The sequence below is a fragment of the Acipenser ruthenus genome, chromosome 6, assembly GCF_902713425.1.
Source record: "Acipenser ruthenus chromosome 6, fAciRut3.2 maternal haplotype, whole genome shotgun sequence".
Taxonomy (NCBI): Eukaryota; Metazoa; Chordata; class Actinopteri; order Acipenseriformes; family Acipenseridae; genus Acipenser; species Acipenser ruthenus.
The window spans coordinates 42,097,679-42,118,103 of NC_081194.1; the positions used below are offsets into that span (position 1 = coordinate 42,097,679).

The following is a 20,425-nucleotide window of genomic DNA, read 5'->3' on the forward strand; positions in this document are numbered from 1 at the left end:
GAGTCCTGGAAGTGATGGTATGGCCCCCACAGAGCCCTGATCTCAACGTCATCGAGTCTGTCTGGGATTACATGAAGAGAGAGAAGCAACTGAGGCTGCCTAAATCCACAGAAGAACTGTGGTTAGTTCTCCAAGATGTTTGGGCCAACCTACCTGCCGAGTTCCTTCAAAAACTGTGTGCAAGTGTACCTAGAAGAATTTATGCTGTTTTGAAGGCAAAGGGTGGTCACACCAAATATTGATTTGATGTAGATTTTTCTTCTGTTCACTCACTTTGCATTTTATTAATTGATAAATATAAACTATTAACATGTCTATTTTTGAAAGCATTCTTACTTTACAGCATTTTTTCACACCTGCCTAAAACTTTTGCACAGTACTGTATATATATATATGTGTGTGTGTGTGTGTGTGTGTGTGTGTGTATATATATATATATATATATATATATATATATATATATATATATATATATATATGTGTGTGTGTGTATATATATATCTATATATGTGTGTGTGTGTGTGTGTGTGTGTGTGTGTGCCTTTAAGACAAAAAGACCATTTCAACCATAAACCAAATATGAACATCCTCAACTTGTGAACCTATTAGTCAACTTGTCACTTGTGACTCCTTCACAGCACAGTGCCCTCTATCACCATGGTGGGGGCAATGTTTGGCTTCTGGCCCAAGGGGAACAATATCCCCTATAGTCACCCAACACCTACAAAACCTGGGCCTATGTTTATCATTTGTGTGTGAATAAATGACTAAATCAGGCATCAATGCGCTAAAAGAGGCCTGCATGTCTCCGATCTGCATTTGAAAGCTACCAGTGGCCAAAAAGACAATAGTAGTAGAGAGAACTTGAATATGTGCACAACTGAAACATTACCTTCTGTGTAATTAATTAATAATCATGCTGGTGGTAACCAACATGTATATCATACTACTGCCTAAATATTATTAACAATATTAATAATACCATATTTGCAGTGTTGTAGTAGTGAATAAAAAAGTGGGCAAACTCCCCTGTTTGGTGGAGTTGAACAGATAGATTGAACACATAAACATGAACAGATACATTATTATTGGCCCTCAGCCAACCAGAGCGCCCCCCCCCCCCCACCCCCACCCCCTCATAAAGTTATTTCCCCTCTCAGATGCTGTTCACGCAGATTCTTTCAGCACAAAAACCAACACACACACACAACTTTTGGTTTTTTAGCTTATTTTTGTGTAATAGTTTTATCAAAATGAAATGTGCAATCTAGGTCAGCCAAGACTGAGCAATCACTGACTGACAATTCTGACAGTTTGGACAGCACAAAAACATAAAAAAATCGGCACCAAGCCTGAACTAAATCAGCAAACTTTTCATCAGCCAGGATCTTCAATATCCGGACAAGAGCAAACTCCCCCGCAAGTATTCATTCTGTTGATTACCCTGATTGTTGAAGTAAACAGCAATATCTGAAACACAGAGGAGGCCGTGTGGTCCAGTGGTTAAAGAAAAGGGCTTGTAACCAGAAGGTCCCCGGTGAAAAATAGCCTTGACTCATTGTGTGACCCTGAGCAAGTCACTTAACCTCCTTGTGCTCCGTCTTTCGGGTGAGATGGAATTGTAAGTGATACTGCAGCTGATGCATAGTTCACACACCCTAGTCTCTGTAAGTCGCCTTGGATAAAGGCGTCTGCTAAATAAACAAATAATAATAATAATAACAGAGAAATATAAATAGCACTTTTTTAAAGGTTCTGTCGTGATGCAAATACATTAAATACTGTCTATTCAAGGTGTTACATGAGCCCCCCAGTGGATAGCATATAATATATTCTGGTTTGGAAGTGCCCCTAAACTTCAACAGCAGTCACTAGAAAAAAAAGATGAAATAGTTAATATATATAAAACTTTTTTTTTTTGCATAGTGGCACCTTTTTCAAACCACTTTAAACACTGATTAACATAACATAAACAACTAATCACAGAACACTCACACACACACACCCCCAAAAAGAACACTCAGTCCAGTGGCCACACCCCCCTGCTCGTGCCACAGTTCTGACCTGAGAGCTCTCAGCTGTCAGTCTCACGCGCAGCAACACAACAGACTCTCACTGTTAAAATATCATATCTTTAACCCAGGATTTGCATATCACAGGAGAGTAGAAATGAATAAACTCTATCCCTTTTATGAGAAGTAGGTAAACGCTTTATTGCCCAAATTCAAAGTGGGTAAACAGAATTTACCTGCGTATACCCTCGACTACACCACTGCATATTTGGTATATAACGGCAATAATTTATCAAAGGATTATATGCGATTTCAGCAATACATAAACCTAATAGAACGTTATTATTTTACATATATACATATGTGACCGGGTCTTACGTCACTTGCGTGGATAGCCGCTGTTTACAACACAGAGAGACAACTGGGAGGTGGATTTGAAACGCCGGCACAGGCGCGCAGGATTTATTAACACAAACAGAAAATAAAGTAAAGGTGGTCATGTGACGTTACCAGCCATGGTAACGCACAGAGGACACATACAGCAAGCTGTACAAAAGGCAAAATAAAACACAGTACAAAAACTACAAATAAAAGGTGCCCCAGAGGGCGAGCGCTAGCCTTATAAACGAGGCGTCCCGCTCCAGGAACCGGCTACACTACGTAACCCTCGCTATACATCACATGGGATCACAATCCCCTAACTAACCTACTCATGAGCCGGTATTCATACAACGACTCCTGCTGCTTCAAACGGCCTTGGCTGGGCATTGCCTTCACAAGCACCGCTTGCAGTCTCAGGGTTGTGTAGCTGTCGTTCCTGCAGCGCGGACCCTCTCCTCCCGAGTACACGCCGCTCCCCTCTGGCATGGCGTTGCAGTCGCCTCGAACCATCTCTCACGGTTGCTTTTGAACTGACGGACACTCGATCAAGACCCACCCACCTGCTGATTGAGGTCCAGCACAGCGAATCACTTGCTGCCCTTCCCCTCAACCAAACCTAGCAGGCAGCAAGTCTCAATCGAGCGCCCGTCTGGAAACAATAAATGTAATTAAACAAATCAACTACACAACGACATACAATAAACCCATTTTCCCATACGAATGATATCAACACTAAATACACACATGCAGGGCAATCGCCCTGCTACAACATAATATTACATATTAATTGATTTGATAAAGTTTGCTCTTATCTTGCAGTACCATCACTCTAATACAAGGAAACAATCGTAGGCATGGTCCGAGTTTGCGTGAATCTACGAACATTCACATGCAAACTTGTGTGTTGATAAATCACATACTTTCTGCATGCACGATTGATAAATATAGGCCCTGCTCACCCCTCCAATTACTAAACAGGCCTAACAGGCCTAACCTTGCTTAGCTTGGGATTTTCATCATGGTGTGCTTCAATTCTTTGTTCTTCCTGGTTGCTCTTCACGAGCAGTGAGCAATTAAACTTGCCTCCAAGGGTGTTAATTGTCTGATTCCCTACTGTACCTACAAATGAAAGAATAAAAGAAATAGTAAAGGGAGTCCCCACATCATTAGTGCTCGGTTTGCCCCCTGTATGGAATACCATTAACAGTAACTGCGCTGGCTGGGGCCTTTGGAAACTCGGGGATCCAGAACAAGATGTGTTATCCATTAATGGCTTTCCCACATCTGGGCAGGGACTCATCCATCTGCATAGTGGTTCCCAATCCTCTCCAGGGACCTGTATCTCAGGTTTCTTCTCCCATTTTCAAAGTGATAAAAACAGACCTGCTGCTTTGCCTTCAGCTACAGGATATTGTCTGCAGCACAATGATTAATGGCTGAAATAAATGTGATCTGTGCTGGCCTCCTCCCGGATAGCAGATGGTGTAGGAGTGCCACGGTAAAGCCTCTGAGGGTTACCTGGAGTTATAAAACATTGATTTGGGCCTAAAGCACTCTGACACTAAATAAAAACCACAGCTATGTTTCATCAGGTCAGGTTTAGGGCTTTGCATCTGCTTTTTCTGTATCCATGAAAACCAAGCAGGTGTTGCCTTTAACTTTGGCTTAGAGCCTTTTGTTGGCTGTGACCATACTTTGTTTTAAAGAAAACTACTTCTGTATGTTACAATTTATTGTTTTGCTGTTTCTTTTTCTTATCTGTGTTTTAAGAGCAATACTGACTGACTTCTGCTGACAGGGTGCTGGCTTCAGTTCCAGTAATGCATACTCAATGCCAGTACCTACACTTGTGTTTTAAGAAGTTCTTCAGCCCACAGTAGAATATAGTATTAGACCTGTTAATATCACCCTCAGATTATTATCACTATATTGAAATGTCCCATCCAGAATATAATGAGAGTCAATGGGCATAAACTGGGTCACATTGACTATGTGGTTCAATTGAAGACATTGAGAAAGACTTCTAGTTAAAACATATCGTTGAATTTATTATGTTTCTTTTAGTTTTTTTTCTAAATTTAGCATAATTGAATGTTCAATAGTTATTGCATTAACTCCTGATAAAGTTGTTGCTGTTTCTGCTTAGTCCTTTTGAAGTTATATTAAAAGTTTTGCATTTAAATTAAAATATTAAAATGTTTAAATTAACTGTTACATTTTTTATCTACTAGCTTCTAAGTCATCGCCTTCTAATGGCCTGGCTTTAAAACCGTCTTGGGTTCAAAACCAAGACACAGTTCGGCTCAATTGAAGAAAACTGAAAGTCTCTGCTTGATGAGGGCCAGGACTGATTGTAGTGCTCTAACATAGGGGAAGCTTGCATTGTGCTTGCCATACATCCTACAATATACTACATGACACCTAGAACAGCGTTAGCTGTTGGCTTCATCCTTCACATTAGAAAATCAGCATTTTTGCAAATCTATACAGATGGAAATATTTCTAGCATCCCTGTTTCTAATACTGCTTACAGATAAATGTGCTGACTAGAGGTCATGTCAAATACTGCACCGCTGTCAGAGAGGTGTTAAGGGAGACAAAGAGGAAATAGGGGTTTCCATGTGTGGTTATTTACACATGAAGTGGCGATGCATGTGCATGTTTGGGAGAACAGCTCGAGAGGTTCAGGTTTGTGGCTGAAAATAAACCCGAAATGTATAGGGTCATTTTTCATTTGGCTCAAGCACAATGTCTCGAGGAAAATTAGAACACACATGCAAACTCCCCCATTGATAAAAGAGGGTTACTGCTGTTTATTTTCTGCTCATACTTCAGTGGGTCAGGACCACAAGATTGATGTTTACTCAAGGGGCATTAGCTTGCATATATTGAAACAATTTAAACACAGCTAAATCAATACTGCAAACAGGGAGCTTACCAGGCTGCTCTTTTAGATCTAGTCATTGTTTACAGTGAATGAGTTGTAAATCAGACAAAGAGCTTAAAGATTGTCTCATCACAGAATGCAGATAATGTAGTGCTTTAAAAATTAGGCTTTGAAAGATGTGCCTGGTTTACTGAACCATTGTATGTATCATATGGTGAATTTACTAAAGTCCCAAACAGGTTAATTTTGCAATAATAAAATGTATCTTAATGGTGTAGTTTTTACTAAAGTATTTTACAGTACATAAAAAAGTGTATTAACTCTAAAGCTTATTTTGAAAACTCAAGACACAAATGGACTTTATAAACCTGGAATGCTTTTCTCTGTCAGGTTATGATGTCATCTCAAACCTTTCAATTGGGTTATTTAGTTGTAATACACCCCTATCACATGATTTATTTCCAGGACAGGGCAGCTGTGGCTTGGCTTCAATTGAACTTTATTAGACACTTTATTTTTTTCATTTTTGCCATACATGTAATGTATATGAAAGGGCATGGATTTATAGCACAGATCTTTCATTTATTAAGTAAGGGATAAACCACGGTAAGTGTTGAATCTGTAAAATAATCCACCGTTTCGAGTGCCGTTAGGCACGAGACACTGGATTATTTTACCGATTCAAAACTTACCGTGGTTTATCCCATTTAAAACATTTCTTCCTAATTGACAATTGTTCAATAATGAGAGTAATTGAACTCTAATTTGGTAATTGACATTTATATTGATAGGCTACTTTGTGTATGAGTTTGCTGGTGTGCCGTCATGAGTTCCGAGTCTGAACCTGAAATCCCATTGACACAGACGACATATTGTGTTATACATGAAGATAGCAACGAGGACTTTGTGTTAGATTTAGACCATGATGGTGGCATTAGAAAAGTAAAAAGAATGAAAAAAACAAAGGAGAAAGCAGAAAGTAAGCATTTTGCTGCACATGCACTGCCCCGCACTCCCCTTCTCTTCAAAGCCACACTGCCACTTTAGTTAGACGATTCGTAGATATATAATCCACTGAAAGATCAAAGGGTGACGTCACAGAAATGTTTTAACATGGAGATAAACTCCTATTCAAGTCCTATTGTTTTTAATAGTAAAAGAAAGACAATTTAAAAACTCATATCCAGGGCGACTTACAATTGTTATAAGATATTACATTATTTTTACATACAATTACCCATTTATACAGTTGGGTTTTTACTGGAGCAATCTAGGTAAAGTACCTTACTCAAGGGTACCGCAGCAGTGTCCCTCACCGGGAATTGAACCCACAACCCTCCGGTCAAGAGTCCAGAGCCCTAACCATTACTCCACACTGCTGTTGAAGACACACTGCTGAGACATTCTATTGTCTCTTTTCATTTTAATTATTTTTTGGCACGTGTAAGCATCCTGATGGAGTGTGATTCCCATTTGCATGTTGGTGGCAGAGGGTGGTAACCTCGGAAAAGGTTGTACACTCTGGAAATGTAATATCAGTATTGAGCAGCAATCTCTATGGTACCACATGCTTGTGCAGAACATGTACAGACAGCTCTATTTCCTTGCTGTGACAGAAAACATTGAAACAGGTTATTTCTATGGAAGTCTAAATATCCAGTAACAGGAAAGAGCAGCAGTGAGACATAGCTTTTAAACTAGCAGCTTCTGTTTATTCACAGTTCACTTTGCAGTGCCAAATTCTCCATACTGACCATCTGTGACTGGGATAATCTGGGTACCTAAAGCACAGCAGTCAAGTGACAACACTGCTGGCCTTCCTAGCCGTTCCTGATCATCACTGTAGGATTAAGTGAGTAAAATGGCATGCAGGCTCCTTGGTACGGTTTGGATCAAGAAGTGTATCAAACTGAAGTGTAGCAATGTGAAATACTACCAAAAACATTTCACATGTAGAGGCTTACATTTTATTTGAGACCTGGTTTTGAAGAGGCTTAATAAATAGTGAAGATTAACTCCTGTGGCAAAGTGGTTTGTAATCCGGTTTGGAAAAGGGTTTTATTTTTATATCCAAGTCTGGTGACCAAATAATAATCCCCAGCAATACACAACAATGTGTAGAGCACGGAGTAAATAACAACAGGGTTGCAGACCCAAATATAAACACAAAATATCCATCCCACAATATACTAACACGGTCACCAGTCCTGGGTGCGTGCAGTAGTGCTCGTGGTGGGTGATACAAGTTTATTAGTGACAGTAGTGCAGTGCTGTTCCAGGTTTTGGTGCTGGCCATTGTCGACAGCTCCGGGACGTGTTAGCCATCTAATAATAACAAACAAGACAATTATAGACAAACAAACAACACTCACGATACGTATAGTCACTGGGTCTCTCACGGGTCCTTTCAGGTTCAATAACACAAACCAAAGAGAAGGAACAGATTGCGTCTCTCTGTCCCCTTTTATGCCGTCACATGACCCCTTGGTAAACAAGTGCAGCCACCCCTCCAGTCTGCGAATGCCACGTCATTTCCCTTCCGGGTCGATGAGTTAATGCACAGGAGTTCCGCCCCCTTTCTAGCTGGCCAACTTCCCTTGAACCCTGGGAAAGAACTGTCGGGCCAGCCCGTCCAAGGAACTCTGTTCTCGTTGCTTAGCGCCCTCACAGCTCGGGAGGGAGATTTACTACCAAGAATCATTGTATTTCTGTCACATGCCCTCTGGACATTTTCTTTTTTTTTGTGTTGCATTCTGATGACAGAATAAGCACAATGTCACTGGTAAAGGATTTGTGTTCAAGGCTCCAGAAAAACATGACTAATACTTAACTTCGATTAAGGTTTGGATGAATTAATTTTAAATGGGCAAACCTCTGTGGCTTTCCTTCTCCTTTCTGGGCAAAATCTCTAAATTAATTAGTGTCCTGTGTATTTTAGCCATTACATATTTGTGTCTGTGCCCTGTACATTTGAATCCTTCGTGCTTTCTTTTTCCGCTAGGCACAGTATATTAATGTAGAGACAGCTTTTTTCACACAGCAAACCCGGTGCATCAACCTTTCAAGCAGCTGCTAATTTATTCTTTCTGCTCCTGATATCCTGGAATGAATCTTAAAGAGACTGAATTGTGAAGAATCAGAACCTCACATCTCAATGTAAAAACTATGTACTTTCATTATCAGTGCAGCAAGAATCATGTGAGTGAGGCCAGCTTGTTTAAAAAATGTGTAGCCTAGCACATTCAGTTTTTCACTTAGAATATCTACTAACAGGTACGAGTGGACTTGAATATTGTAGAGTGATTATATTCTGCTTTGTGCTATAGGGGAAAACTATTATGTAACATCCCTCTGCTGAAGTGCTTACATTTGGCACACATGCTGTCTGCACTGAGGTGGCTGTGGAAAGATAGGTTAGACCAGGTGACCTTTGACCATCTGTGGCGGAGTGTCCCGCCTCTATGTATTATTATTTGTATTTTTGTGTATGGCGCGGGTAAAAACCGCCGCGTCCTTTATTATTATATTTAAAAACCCCTTGAGGATGCATGGCTGATCAGCTACTGATTATTTAACTAGCTGACAGTCATGCATCCTTACCAAATGCGTGCAGACTCTGGCCGAGGGATAATAAGATAATTAACAACTAGTTAATCCCTCGGCCATAGTATATAAACCTGCAGCTCTCTGCACTCGAGGTTTGGTGTACAGAGGACAGTACGGGGAGCGGAGAGAGCGAGCAACATTTAAAAACAATTGCTAAAACGTGCTGGATTAGCCAGCACGACACTTACTTGTTTGTTTGTTTATTCGTTTGGCCCTCGTGCCCTTTTGTTTTGTGTTTTGTTGTTTATTAATAAATACGCTGAGTGCCGTTGCACTCAGCTTCAACCGCCCATCCATTGTTTTGGTTTCTACTTCCTGGTCCATGACGTCATCCACCTCACCACTGCGAGCCAGACTGTCACACCATCATGTGTTCACACCCCTTAAAAAAACGTATTTAAGGCAGCAGTAAACACCAGGCAGGCTGGCACATTTAAATGCAAGTTAGAGCATTGGTTCTGCAAAGCAACATGTGCGTATTGAGTTTTGTTCAGACCCTTGGGGAATGTAGACTGAGACTAATATGAGGCACAGTGATAGATTTCTATTAACAAAGAACACAAGACTATGTAGACTGTGGGCTGTACTGTGAATTATAGTGTTTGTTTTTGTACTGGAAGTAAACATATCACCCAATAGTGTAGGCTGATAACATTGAATGCTGTTATTGCCATAATATATTCTGCAAAAGCAGTTTTTAGCCATCTGTTGAATTGTGTTCTCCTCATGGCTTTCTTTATGTATCTCTGTTTTTCTAACTGTGTAGCTCTTGATAAAAGCCAGTGGCAGCTCCAGGCATTGCTTTGGGAAGCAATCATATTGCGGTTTATCTGAACTGTGCAGCTCAAAATTGGTAATGGCTTGCTTAAGGTCCATTCCATGTCATGTGGTACTATTGTCAGGATAGTTATTACTGACCTGACTGGGATATGATAAGAAAAAACGTGGGATAAGTATTAACAAAGTAACCCAAACAGTTCTGGATATATGGACAGTGGCTCAGTGGGTTAGCCTCCTAATCTCAAAAATATGAAGGGGAATATTAGTGGAACAGTTGGGACTAAGAAGGAAACAGGGTAGAAACTGGGTTTCTATAAAACCAAACCTGCTGCCCATACAACGTGCATTTCGTGTTTTAAGTCATTGAAAGGTTAATTCAAATACAAGAATATCTGTCTCAAAATCAAGAATTTACAAGTTTGAAAGCCAGTTGCCAATAGGTATTCATTAGTTAAATTCATTTTCAGGTAGGTGTGCTTTGTACACATATCCATTGTTATGGACCTATAAAGTCTAAAGTCTAAATCATTCTTTTGATTTTAACTGTAGCTATTGTGAATGTGTGCATAGCTGAGGATGAATAGCCTCTTACGATGAACCTGATACCCCTCGGCCTCATTGGCATTCTTCAGCCTGAGTCTAGAGCCAGCAGCCACCCCAGAGTGCCATGAAATCAGAAACATGCCAACCTACCAATGAGTTATCTGTGTTAGCCTGGGCATACAGTGCTCAGTCATAAAAAGGAGAGGATTAAGACAACTGAATCAATTTGTTTGACTAAGGCAAACACAATCCAGTTAATTTTTAAATAAGATTTAGTCTGAGGCTCACATCAATCTTGCAGAGCTTTGACACCTTTCCAAAGCCCTGCTCACAAGGCTGGCTTTCGCGTTCAGCTGTTTGATTTTATTAAGGGGTTGGCAAAGTAATGGACCTATTCAGAGCACATCATGTGAGCTTTAAAACCCTCTGAAAATGGCACTCAAAGCAGGAAAACAATGAAAAAATGTTTTATTTTAGAAAAAAAAGAAAGAAAATGCTCCTTGCACATCCTAATCCAGGCTGGCATCGTTTTAAGGAATTAGCTGGCAAATGGATACAAAAAACTATACGTGTTTGCTATTTTGTTCTCTGAGTAGGTGACTGTGGTCTTGATTTAAGGAGGAGGTGAAAATTAGGCACCTTGCATTTTATGAGTCATAAACTACTCTGTTAGTAATAAATTCCCACTTGTCAGGGGAAAACAAAGTGCATAGTAGAGATCCTTTAGTAATGTCTAAGCATGGAGGTATACAGTATAGAAGTGTATCTTAGCATCTGAATCATAACACTTTATCACAGGGTGCGGTTTTCTTAGAGAGTAGTCCACATTTTCACCCAGTTCTTAAAAATAAACTGTAATCTTTTTTTTGTTAACCCCCATTTGGATCACAGGAACCCTGGAAATCTCAGCCTAGACTTAGCTTTCGCCTGACCAGCAGGGTCACATCAGGCACGATGTGGTGAACTGTCCCTATCATGACTCCAAACAGCAGTTTAGCCATTATCATTGTAACAAATTTGGAAGACATTTGCTATTACAGAGCTTGCAAATGTTTAATAACCTTTACTGTGACAAGTAATAGTATTCACTGGGTCGTTGTTTCCAATCCCAGTACTACATTTTGATAGCATTCACATAGGTAGGGGATTTTATGTAAAACATTTTATGTAAAACAGACTTGATAGGCAACAGGAATCCTTATTATTGATCCAGGTGATGGTGAACAACATCTACTGAAAGGTTAATGATAGCCTCAAGATGTGTTGTTTGTCACTCTGGGTATACAGCCACTGTCTGTGCCCTTTCATATGTGATGCAATTATGGTTTATCTTGACACCTGCCTGCGACTTCAATATTTTGCATGGGTGTCTATTTCAGAATTTTGATTGGTTGCTTTTAACATCAGGTATTGCGACATGAAAAGGAGGCCTAAAAATTGTTAATGCCTGAACTAATTTACAAAGGTCATTTGGTTTTTTCAATAAATCTAAATAGCGACAGTAATTCCATTTTCAATGTAGAGCTCTCAAGAGGTGAGGGAGAGTGACACAGGCTACTGTTATTTATACAAGTCAAGGTTGTTATAATAGTAGAAAACACTAGCGGAGGCTTTGAATAAATTGCTGATGCTCATAATGCTTCAGAGTAGAAAAATGCAACATGTCTAAGACTTGTGCACAGCAGTGTGTGTGTGTGTGTGTGTGTGTATATATATATATATATATATATATATATATATATATATATATATAATGACACATACAGTATATAAGTCGTATTTACTACAACTTGTTCTTTTGTAATACTCATTTCTTCTATGTTTTGTTTAATGAAATAACATCAAATAAAATAAATCAATACAATATTCATCATAAAGAAATACAGTAGATGCTACCTGGTTCTGCAGTATCATGTCAGTGAAAGTTTCAGATGTTAAGTTTTGTTGCTTTTGATTGACAGAACCAACATACATCACAATTGGACCACCTACCTGTGAGCTGCTGGAGAACTGCACTTTGATGGAAAGGGACTGTATCTATGGCTTTAGACTGGACATAAACGGCTGTCGCACCTGCCAGTGCAAAACCAGTAAGTATGTTGTGGTCTATAAACAGGCCAACAGAAAGGCCTGGTAGTACTAGGACTAGGAGCTATACCGAAGAATGACACAGCTGAAGAGTAAAGAAAGATTACAGTGCCTTGCATAAGTATTCACCCTGCTTGGACTTTTCCACATTTTGTAGTGTTACAACCTGGAATTAAAATGGATTTAATTGGGATTTTTACCATTTGATTTACACAACATACTTAACACTTTGAAGGTGCAAAATATTTTTTTATTGTGACACAAAAGTTAATTAAACAAAAAAAAGACATTTGTTGGTTGCATAAGTATTCACCCCCCTGAGTCAATACTTGGTAGAAGCACCTTTGGCAGCAATTACAGCTGTGAGTCTTTTTGGGTAAGTCTCTACCAGCTTTGCACATATGGATCCTGCAATTTTTGCCCATTGTTCTTGGCTCAAGCTCTGTCAAGCTGGATGGGGACCGTTGGTGAACAGCAATTTTCAAGTCTTGCCACAGATTCTCAATCGGATTGAGGTCTGGGCTTTGACTGGGCCATTCTAAGACATTCAGGTTCTTGTTTTTAAACCACTCCAGTGTAGCTTTGGCTGTGTGTTTAGGGTCATTGTCCTCCTCGAAGGTGAACCTCCACCCCAGTCCAAGGTCTCTTGCAGACTGAAACAGGTTTTCCTCTAGAATGTCCCTGAATTTGGCTCCATCCATCTTGCCCTCAATCATGACCAGTTTCCCAATCCCTGCCGATGAAAAGCATCCCCATAACATGATGCTGCCACCACCGTGCTTCACCGTGGGGATGGTGTTCTCAGGGTGATGAGCAGTTTTGGCTTTGCGCCACACATAGTGTTTTGCGCTAAGGCCAAAAAGTTCAATTTTGGTCTCATCAGACCAGAGAACCTTTTTCCACATGTTTGCTGTGTCTCCCACATGCCTTTTGGCAAAATCCAAACAGGATTTGATATGGGTTTTTTTCAGCAATGGCTTTCTTCTCGCCACTCTTCCATAAAGCCCAGCTTTGTGGAGCGTCCGGGTTATAGTTGTCCCATGGACGGTTTCTCCCATCTCAGCTGTGGATTTCTCCAGCTCCTTCAGAGTTACCATTGGCCTCTTGGTTGCTTCTCTGACTAATGCCCTCCTTACCTGGTCACTGAGTTTTGGTGGATGGCCTTCTCTAGGCAGAGTCGTGGTTGTGCCATATTCTTTCCATTTTTTAATAATGGATTTAACGGTGCTCCGGGGGATGTTCAAAGTTTGGGATATTTTTTTATAACCCAACCCTGATTGGTGCTTCTCCAGAACTTTATCCCGGACATGTTTTGATAGCTCCTTGGTCTTCATGATGCTGTTTGTTTAGATATGCTCTCTAACAAACTCTGGGGCCTTCCAGAAACAGGTGTATTTAATCTGAGATCATGTGACACTTTAATTGCACACAGGTGGACTCCATTCAACTAATTATGTGACTTCTGAAGGCAATTGGTTGCACCAGAGCTTATTTAGGGGTGTCACAGCAAAGGGGGTGAATACTTATGCAATCAAGACTTTTCAGTTTTTTATTTGTAAATAATTTTGAAAAATATGTAGATTTTTTTCCCCACTTCGACATTATGGACTATTTTGTGTAGATCAGAGGCAAAAAATCCTAATTAAATCCATTTTAATTCCAGGTTGTAACACTACAAAATGTGGAAAAGTCCAAGGGGGGTGAATACTTATGCAAGGCACTGTAAATATGCAGCAGTGGGTTTGTTTCTCACAATCTCATCTGATAGGAAAAGCCATTTAGGAAACCATACCTATAACCGTCCACAACATGATTTTAAATGCATTAATTTGTGTTCTATTTACAAAGCTTTAATTCAAGAGATATGTCAGGCTGTTATTTTGTTCTAGGGTGTTATTGGAAAACCAAATTGTATTTAATCCATCAAAACAGAAAACAAATATTTGTGAGAAGTGTTTATTGTCTGTTATAGCAGGAGTACCAAGACATTGCAACTGTCAGTGGTTTACATTATTATAATAATGAGGTAAATGCCATAGGTATAAGGAGTATGATTAAACATTGCAGCTTTTACTCTCCTTAGTGTATATAAGTGTAGATCTGTCTGGATTGTGGTACAACAAGGAATTAAAAAAAAAGAAGTGTAGGTCAGGATGTATTAGTTTAAATTAAATATGTATACATTGCTCCCCCTTTATAACACTGTAGTTGTGGGTCGTAGTTTCAATACCGTGCTATCTGTGTTCTTAAAACTAAGATGGAAGTGCTAGTAAAATTGAATTATGGGGCAAATAGGAATGACGCCAATGCCGCCTTATAGCAGGTTCCACAGTGTATACCACCTTATAAACGGTGCACACTGTACTGATTACATTTTACTTTTGGCTAATACTGTATTAGCCAAAAGTAAAACACTGTTACAGCAGCAAAGGTCATTCAAAATGATCTAGACAGCATTCAGAACTGGGCAGACACATGGCAAATGACATTTAATAGAGAAAAGTGTAAAGTATTGCACACAGGCAATAAAAATGTGCATTATAAATATCATATGGGAGATACTGAAATTGAAGAAGGGATCTATGAAAAAGACCTAGGAGTTTATGTTGACTAAGAAATGTCTTCATCTAGACAATGTGGGGAAGCTATAAAAAAGGCCAACAAGATGCTCGGATATATTGTGAGAAGTGTTGAATTTAAATCAAGGGAAGTAATGTTAAAACTTTACAATGCATTAGTAAGACCTCACCTAGAATATTGTGTTCAGTTCTGGTCACCTTGTTACAAAAAGGATATTGCTGCTCTAGAAAGAGTGCAAAGAAGAGCAACAAGAATTATCCCGGGTTTAAAAGGCATGTCGTATGCAGGCTAAAAGAATTTAATCTATTCAGTCTTGAACAAAGAAGACTACGCGGAGATCTGATTCAAACATTCAAAATCCTAAAAGGTATAGACAATGTCGACCCAGGGGACTTCTTTGACTTGAAAAAAGAAAAAAGGACCAGGGGTCATAAATGGAGATTAGATAAAGGGGCATTCAGAACAGAAAATAGGAGGCACTTTTTTACACAGAGAATTGTGAGGGTCTGGAACCAACTTCCCAGTAATGTTGTTGAAGCTGACACCCTGGGATCCTTCAAGAAGCTGCTTGATGAGATTCTGGGATCAATAAGCTACTAACAACCAAACGAGCAAGATGGGCTGAATGGCCTCCTCTCGTTTGTAAACTTTCTTATGTTCTTATGTTCTTCTTATGTTCTTATTTAAGTGGGGGGCACTTACAATTCATGCCACTAATCATGTTTGGCTCTAATTTTATTTGAAAAGATTATTGAGATGTCCCTTTTAATTCAACTTTTTTGTTCTCTCTTATATATTAAAAAAAACATATACAAAAGAAGAATGGTTGCAAATATGAGGGATGGATTTTTGGCATGTTCAGTGACTTTCTGTCTTAGGTCACCAGAAATATTCTTGCTTCAAACAATACAAAATAATAGTAAACTTCAGAGTAAAGTATTCACTATCTAACCTAATAGCAGTGGAAATGTACTGTAAATGTGAGCCCCATGGTGTGTTTCAGTCTTCCCTGAGGAGACCATTCACTTAGGGTAAGTGAGCAGATCCAGTTTCCACACAGGTTTCTGAAAAGTGAATTGCGGAAGTCTAGCACCTACACACAAACATTTTAAAAAGTATTTATGTCCCACTCCTATCACTTCTGATTAGCTAGCTGTGGGAAAAGCTGATCTTCTGTTAGTTACAAAGAATCCGAGAAATGGCTGCCAAGAGAGCCTCTGGCAACTAATCTTTTAAATGTAAGGTATTATTTAATTTTTATTTGTAAATTAGCAAATAAGTGATGCTGCTTTCTTAATGCATGAACCTGACATTTAAATGCAGCAATCTAGTAAAGTTACAACAACAAAAAAAACACCATAGTCGCTAAGGTATAGTGAATTAGAAAAAAAAATCATGTTGTGTAATTTATAAAATTATTCAACAGAATAATAAAGAGTCAACTTTGTGGTCAAGCATGTACAGTCCTTATTGGGTTGTTTAAAATGTGAAGGTTTTTTTTGAACAGAAGCAGTATTTATTTATTTATTGGACATGCACAATCCATCGATTTGTGAAACATGAAGATTGTCAAATATGCTTATAATGAAATAAACGAAATGCTTATATATGAGATTAGCTGTACAATATTTGATTATTATTATTTAATAAAACACAGACTGTAAATGTCATGGCAATGTGTTTATGTATTAATTCATTTTTCAGTGAGAGTAGTACAGAGAAAGAATGTTGCCCCTCCCCCCCCCCAAAAAAAAAGCCATCAGGGTGTGAAACCAGGAGCACTCTGCTGCAGCAGTGTTCCAGCTAGCCGTCATAGGACAAGATGTTAGATGAGAAAAAATAGCTGTAAACTGTTATACATTGTTTTAAAAAAAGAAGTATATAATAGAAATAAACAAAAGAAAAAACATATTTTGTCTTTGCATAATTTGATGGAGCCTACTGTAAATATTGTGTGCATTTTGGTAGAAAAACTGTACAAAATGCAGAGAAACTTGACAGGTTATAAACAAGTAATTTAAAAATCTGGGGTTCAGCAGTTACAAAACTGAAAACGTCAAGAAAAAACAGAATTCCACAAAGCAGCAGTAATAGTTAGGAGTGATTTTGTTTCTGTGATGCAACAAACTAAAACACCTGTACATCAGGAGTTGGATTCAGCTTATAGGGAAAGAGTGGAAAAAAACAGGCAGAAGCTATTTTTGTGTTTGAATAACTCGCACGTATTGCTTATTAGAGTTGTACTCTTATAGGGTCATGTATCAAGTGTTTGCAACAACATTAAGTTCATAGCACAGAGTTTACGCTGGCCTTAAAATTGCCCTGTATCTATCATGACACTTTTAGCAAGTTAAGGCTGTGTAAGCACCGCCAAAATGCACGCCGCCGTGCAATGCGCGCTGCCGCTCATTAGCCATGCACTTTAAGGCGTGTCAAGCCTTAATTATATGCACGGTCAAATTATAGGTGGGACTCATTTGTAAATGAAGTCTGTGATATTAAAATTAGATTTATGAAGTGACAGAACAGCTGCGCCGGCTCTAAAAGGGTCCTCAAATAAGTCTGATTTCAAATTGGTCTTATTTGGGTGCAAAGAAAAAGTCAGAAAGCAGTTGATAACAAAGATCATTATGGCAGCAGTCATAACTTATTTCTTATGACAGAGAGTGCAGATCCTAACCTTCCTGAACAACCCAGGAACAGAGGGAGAGTACTGAGAAGAAAGGAGAGAATTTAGTGTCCACATTACCCTTTTTGATCTCGCTGAGGATGAAATTATAGCTCGATACCAGTTATTTCATTATGTACAATTGTTTGTATTCGTCCGTGTGGCAGTCCTGGTTTACTTGCTTCAGGCGGCCGAGGACAACACACAAGAGACTGAGGTAGAGAGATTGACGTTGATACGCCGACACAGGGCACAGGATTTAATCAATAAACACAAACAAAAAAGTAAACAATAATGTCATGTGACGCTACCAGCAATGGTAGCGCACAGAGGCTGGTACAAGACTGTAAAAACACTAAAAATAAAACACAATATGCCTTGCAGCAGCCCCGATCATAGTGATCTCTATGTTTTTATACTGACGCTCCGCTGAGACACGCCCACCTGCCTGCTGGAACAGCTGATTGCTTTCAGCTGCTGCTCCATGCAGACAGGTAATCGTCCCCGGCGGAGCTCCACAGCAGTTAAACAATTAAATCAATTTATTTACAACATTAACCCAAAAATATACAATAAAACTACATATTTCCCATGTGCAGGGCTTCCGCCTTGCCACAGTCATATAATCAACTTGGTTCATTAAGTTATCCTTTTCATTATGTATATTTGGTTTTATCCGTTGTATGATAATAATAATATAATATAAAGTCAAGACACTTAAACCTCTTTTCCACTGTACAACCGAGCCGTGCCAGGGCCGTACCGAGCCCTCATGGTGCGGTTAAGGAGAGCCTGGGTTGTTTTTCCACTGCAGAGTCGAGCCATGCTACTGACGTCACATGCAACGAAAGACTGATTTATATCGACTTAATAAAGTTCAATTAGTTCTGTTGAGGGGGAAAAAAGAAGGTTTTAAAAATACAATTTGACAAAGATATCCTGTTTTAAGGATAGTTGTCCATTTTGAGCACTGGCACAGTGCATTTAAGCATTTAAACTAGGGCTGTCAAGCGATTAAAAAAATTAATCGCGATTAATCTCACGATTAATAAAATTAATCTTGGGGGGCTCCCGAGTGGCTCGAGTCCAGGCTATTCCACAGCCGACCGTGGACGGGAGCTCCAGGGGGCGGCGCTCAATTGGCCGAGCGTCGTCCAGGGGGAGGGAGGGTTAGGTCGGCCAGGGTGTCCTCGGCTCAAAGCGCACCAGCGACCCCTGTAATCTGGCCGGGCGCCTGCGGGCTTGCCTGTAAGCTGCCCAGAGCTGCGTTGTCCTCCGACGCTGTAGCTCTGAGGCGGCTGCACGGTGAGTCTGCTGAGTGTAAAGAAGCGGGCGGCTGACGGCACACGCTTCGGAGGACGGCGTGTGTTCATCTTCGCCCCTCCCGAGTCAGCACAGAGGTGGTAGCAGTGAGCTGAGCCTAAAAAATAATTGGGCATTTCAAATTGGGGAGAAAATAATAAAAACTAATTGGCAACGACTAAATTAAAAAAAAAAAAAAAAATAAAAATTTATCTTAGTTAATCTCGGTTTTAATCACATATTAAATTGTTACAGTTACTACAGCCATCTAATTTAAATTTGTTTTATTACTGATGCTATTGTTTTTATTATCCTTAACTGTAAATAAAATTGTTTTAAAATGTATTTATTTATGTATTTATTTAACCAGGAAATGTACCCATTGAGGCCACCACCAAAATTTACTAGGGGCAATAATTTAGAAATTACAAATACAACCAACACAATAAATTGTGTGGTTCAAGCTTGATCGGCAGCATACAGAGATCATAAAACATAATACATAGGATATCTATTTTTAAATGTGATTGTGAACTGAAATAAATTAGTTTTAAAATTATAAATATGCAGCTATAGTAAGCACTTCTAGGAAATGAACTGTTAATTGTGAAGAGAACATACAAAAAAAACTGTCATCATATCCAAAAACTGCAAACTAACAATTGTTAGGCTTTACATACTACGCACAAAAAAAAAAGGAGCAATGCAGCCTAACTCATTAAAAAAAAAAAAGTATTATCATACTTGATATGGGATTGCAGCGATCCTGCATTTCTGTCAAAACTGGTGGGTTTAATTTGTTGTTGTTATTGTCTGTAGCAAAAGAGCTGCTAGTGTATTTTGAGAGATAAAGGCGTGCAGCAGACTTGATGTACTCGTGTTTGATACTGGAACTCACTTTGACAGTATCAAAGTAAGCGTCTTTCTGTCCAGTGAGCCGTCAAAAAAAAAAAAAAAATCCCATTCATTTTTAGTGCTTTGCTCCATTAAGCGGTTCAGTGACTAATTTTCTATTTAAACAATAACTGCACTCAGACACTCAATACAATGTTGCTGCGGCCGGGATTGAAGTACGGTGTGCTGAAAGGCTCAATACACAGCAATGCGATTAACGCACGTTAAAATAATTAATCTCTAAAAACATTTACTCGTTAATCGCAGAAGTTAACTGCCAGCCCTAATTTAAACATGTCAGTTTATGCCATGTCACATTAATATTTGGCTAGTTATTACATTCGGGATGGGGTAAAATTTGCAGCAGAGCGCTACTTTACACTCTGCCAATTTAGCTTTGCGTTGGTCGATCTTGATACATGTCCCCCTTAGTATGTTACTTAAATTTACAAGCAAATGTGTTTCAAACTGCACTGAAAGGAACAAATCCTGTTATACAAGTATGTTATACATTTGTTGAGGGAACCTTTTGTGTATTCTTGAAGAATTTAGTGAATCAGTCAAGTTACAAGGCTAGATCCGCCCCTGTTAATCACTTTTTTGTGTGTGTTTTGTGCGACGGGGAGGGGGCAAGTAGATTTTTAAGAAGGAAAAGTTGATTTTTTTGTCCCTTGGACAACAATT

General features: G+C 39.2%; 1 protein-coding gene across 2 annotated transcripts in view; it reads left to right on the forward strand.

Annotated features, from left to right (window-relative positions):
• Positions 1-20,425, forward strand: part of crim1 (cysteine rich transmembrane BMP regulator 1 (chordin-like)) — a 285,572-nt gene that overhangs the window by 202,545 nt on the left and 62,602 nt on the right. For both annotated transcript variants that reach the window (XM_059025390.1, XM_034017044.3), the window contains one exon: positions 12,171-12,299. In XM_059025390.1, coding sequence (XP_058881373.1) covers positions 12,171-12,299 — 129 coding nt within the window. The remainder of the gene's footprint in view (positions 1-12,170; positions 12,300-20,425) is intronic.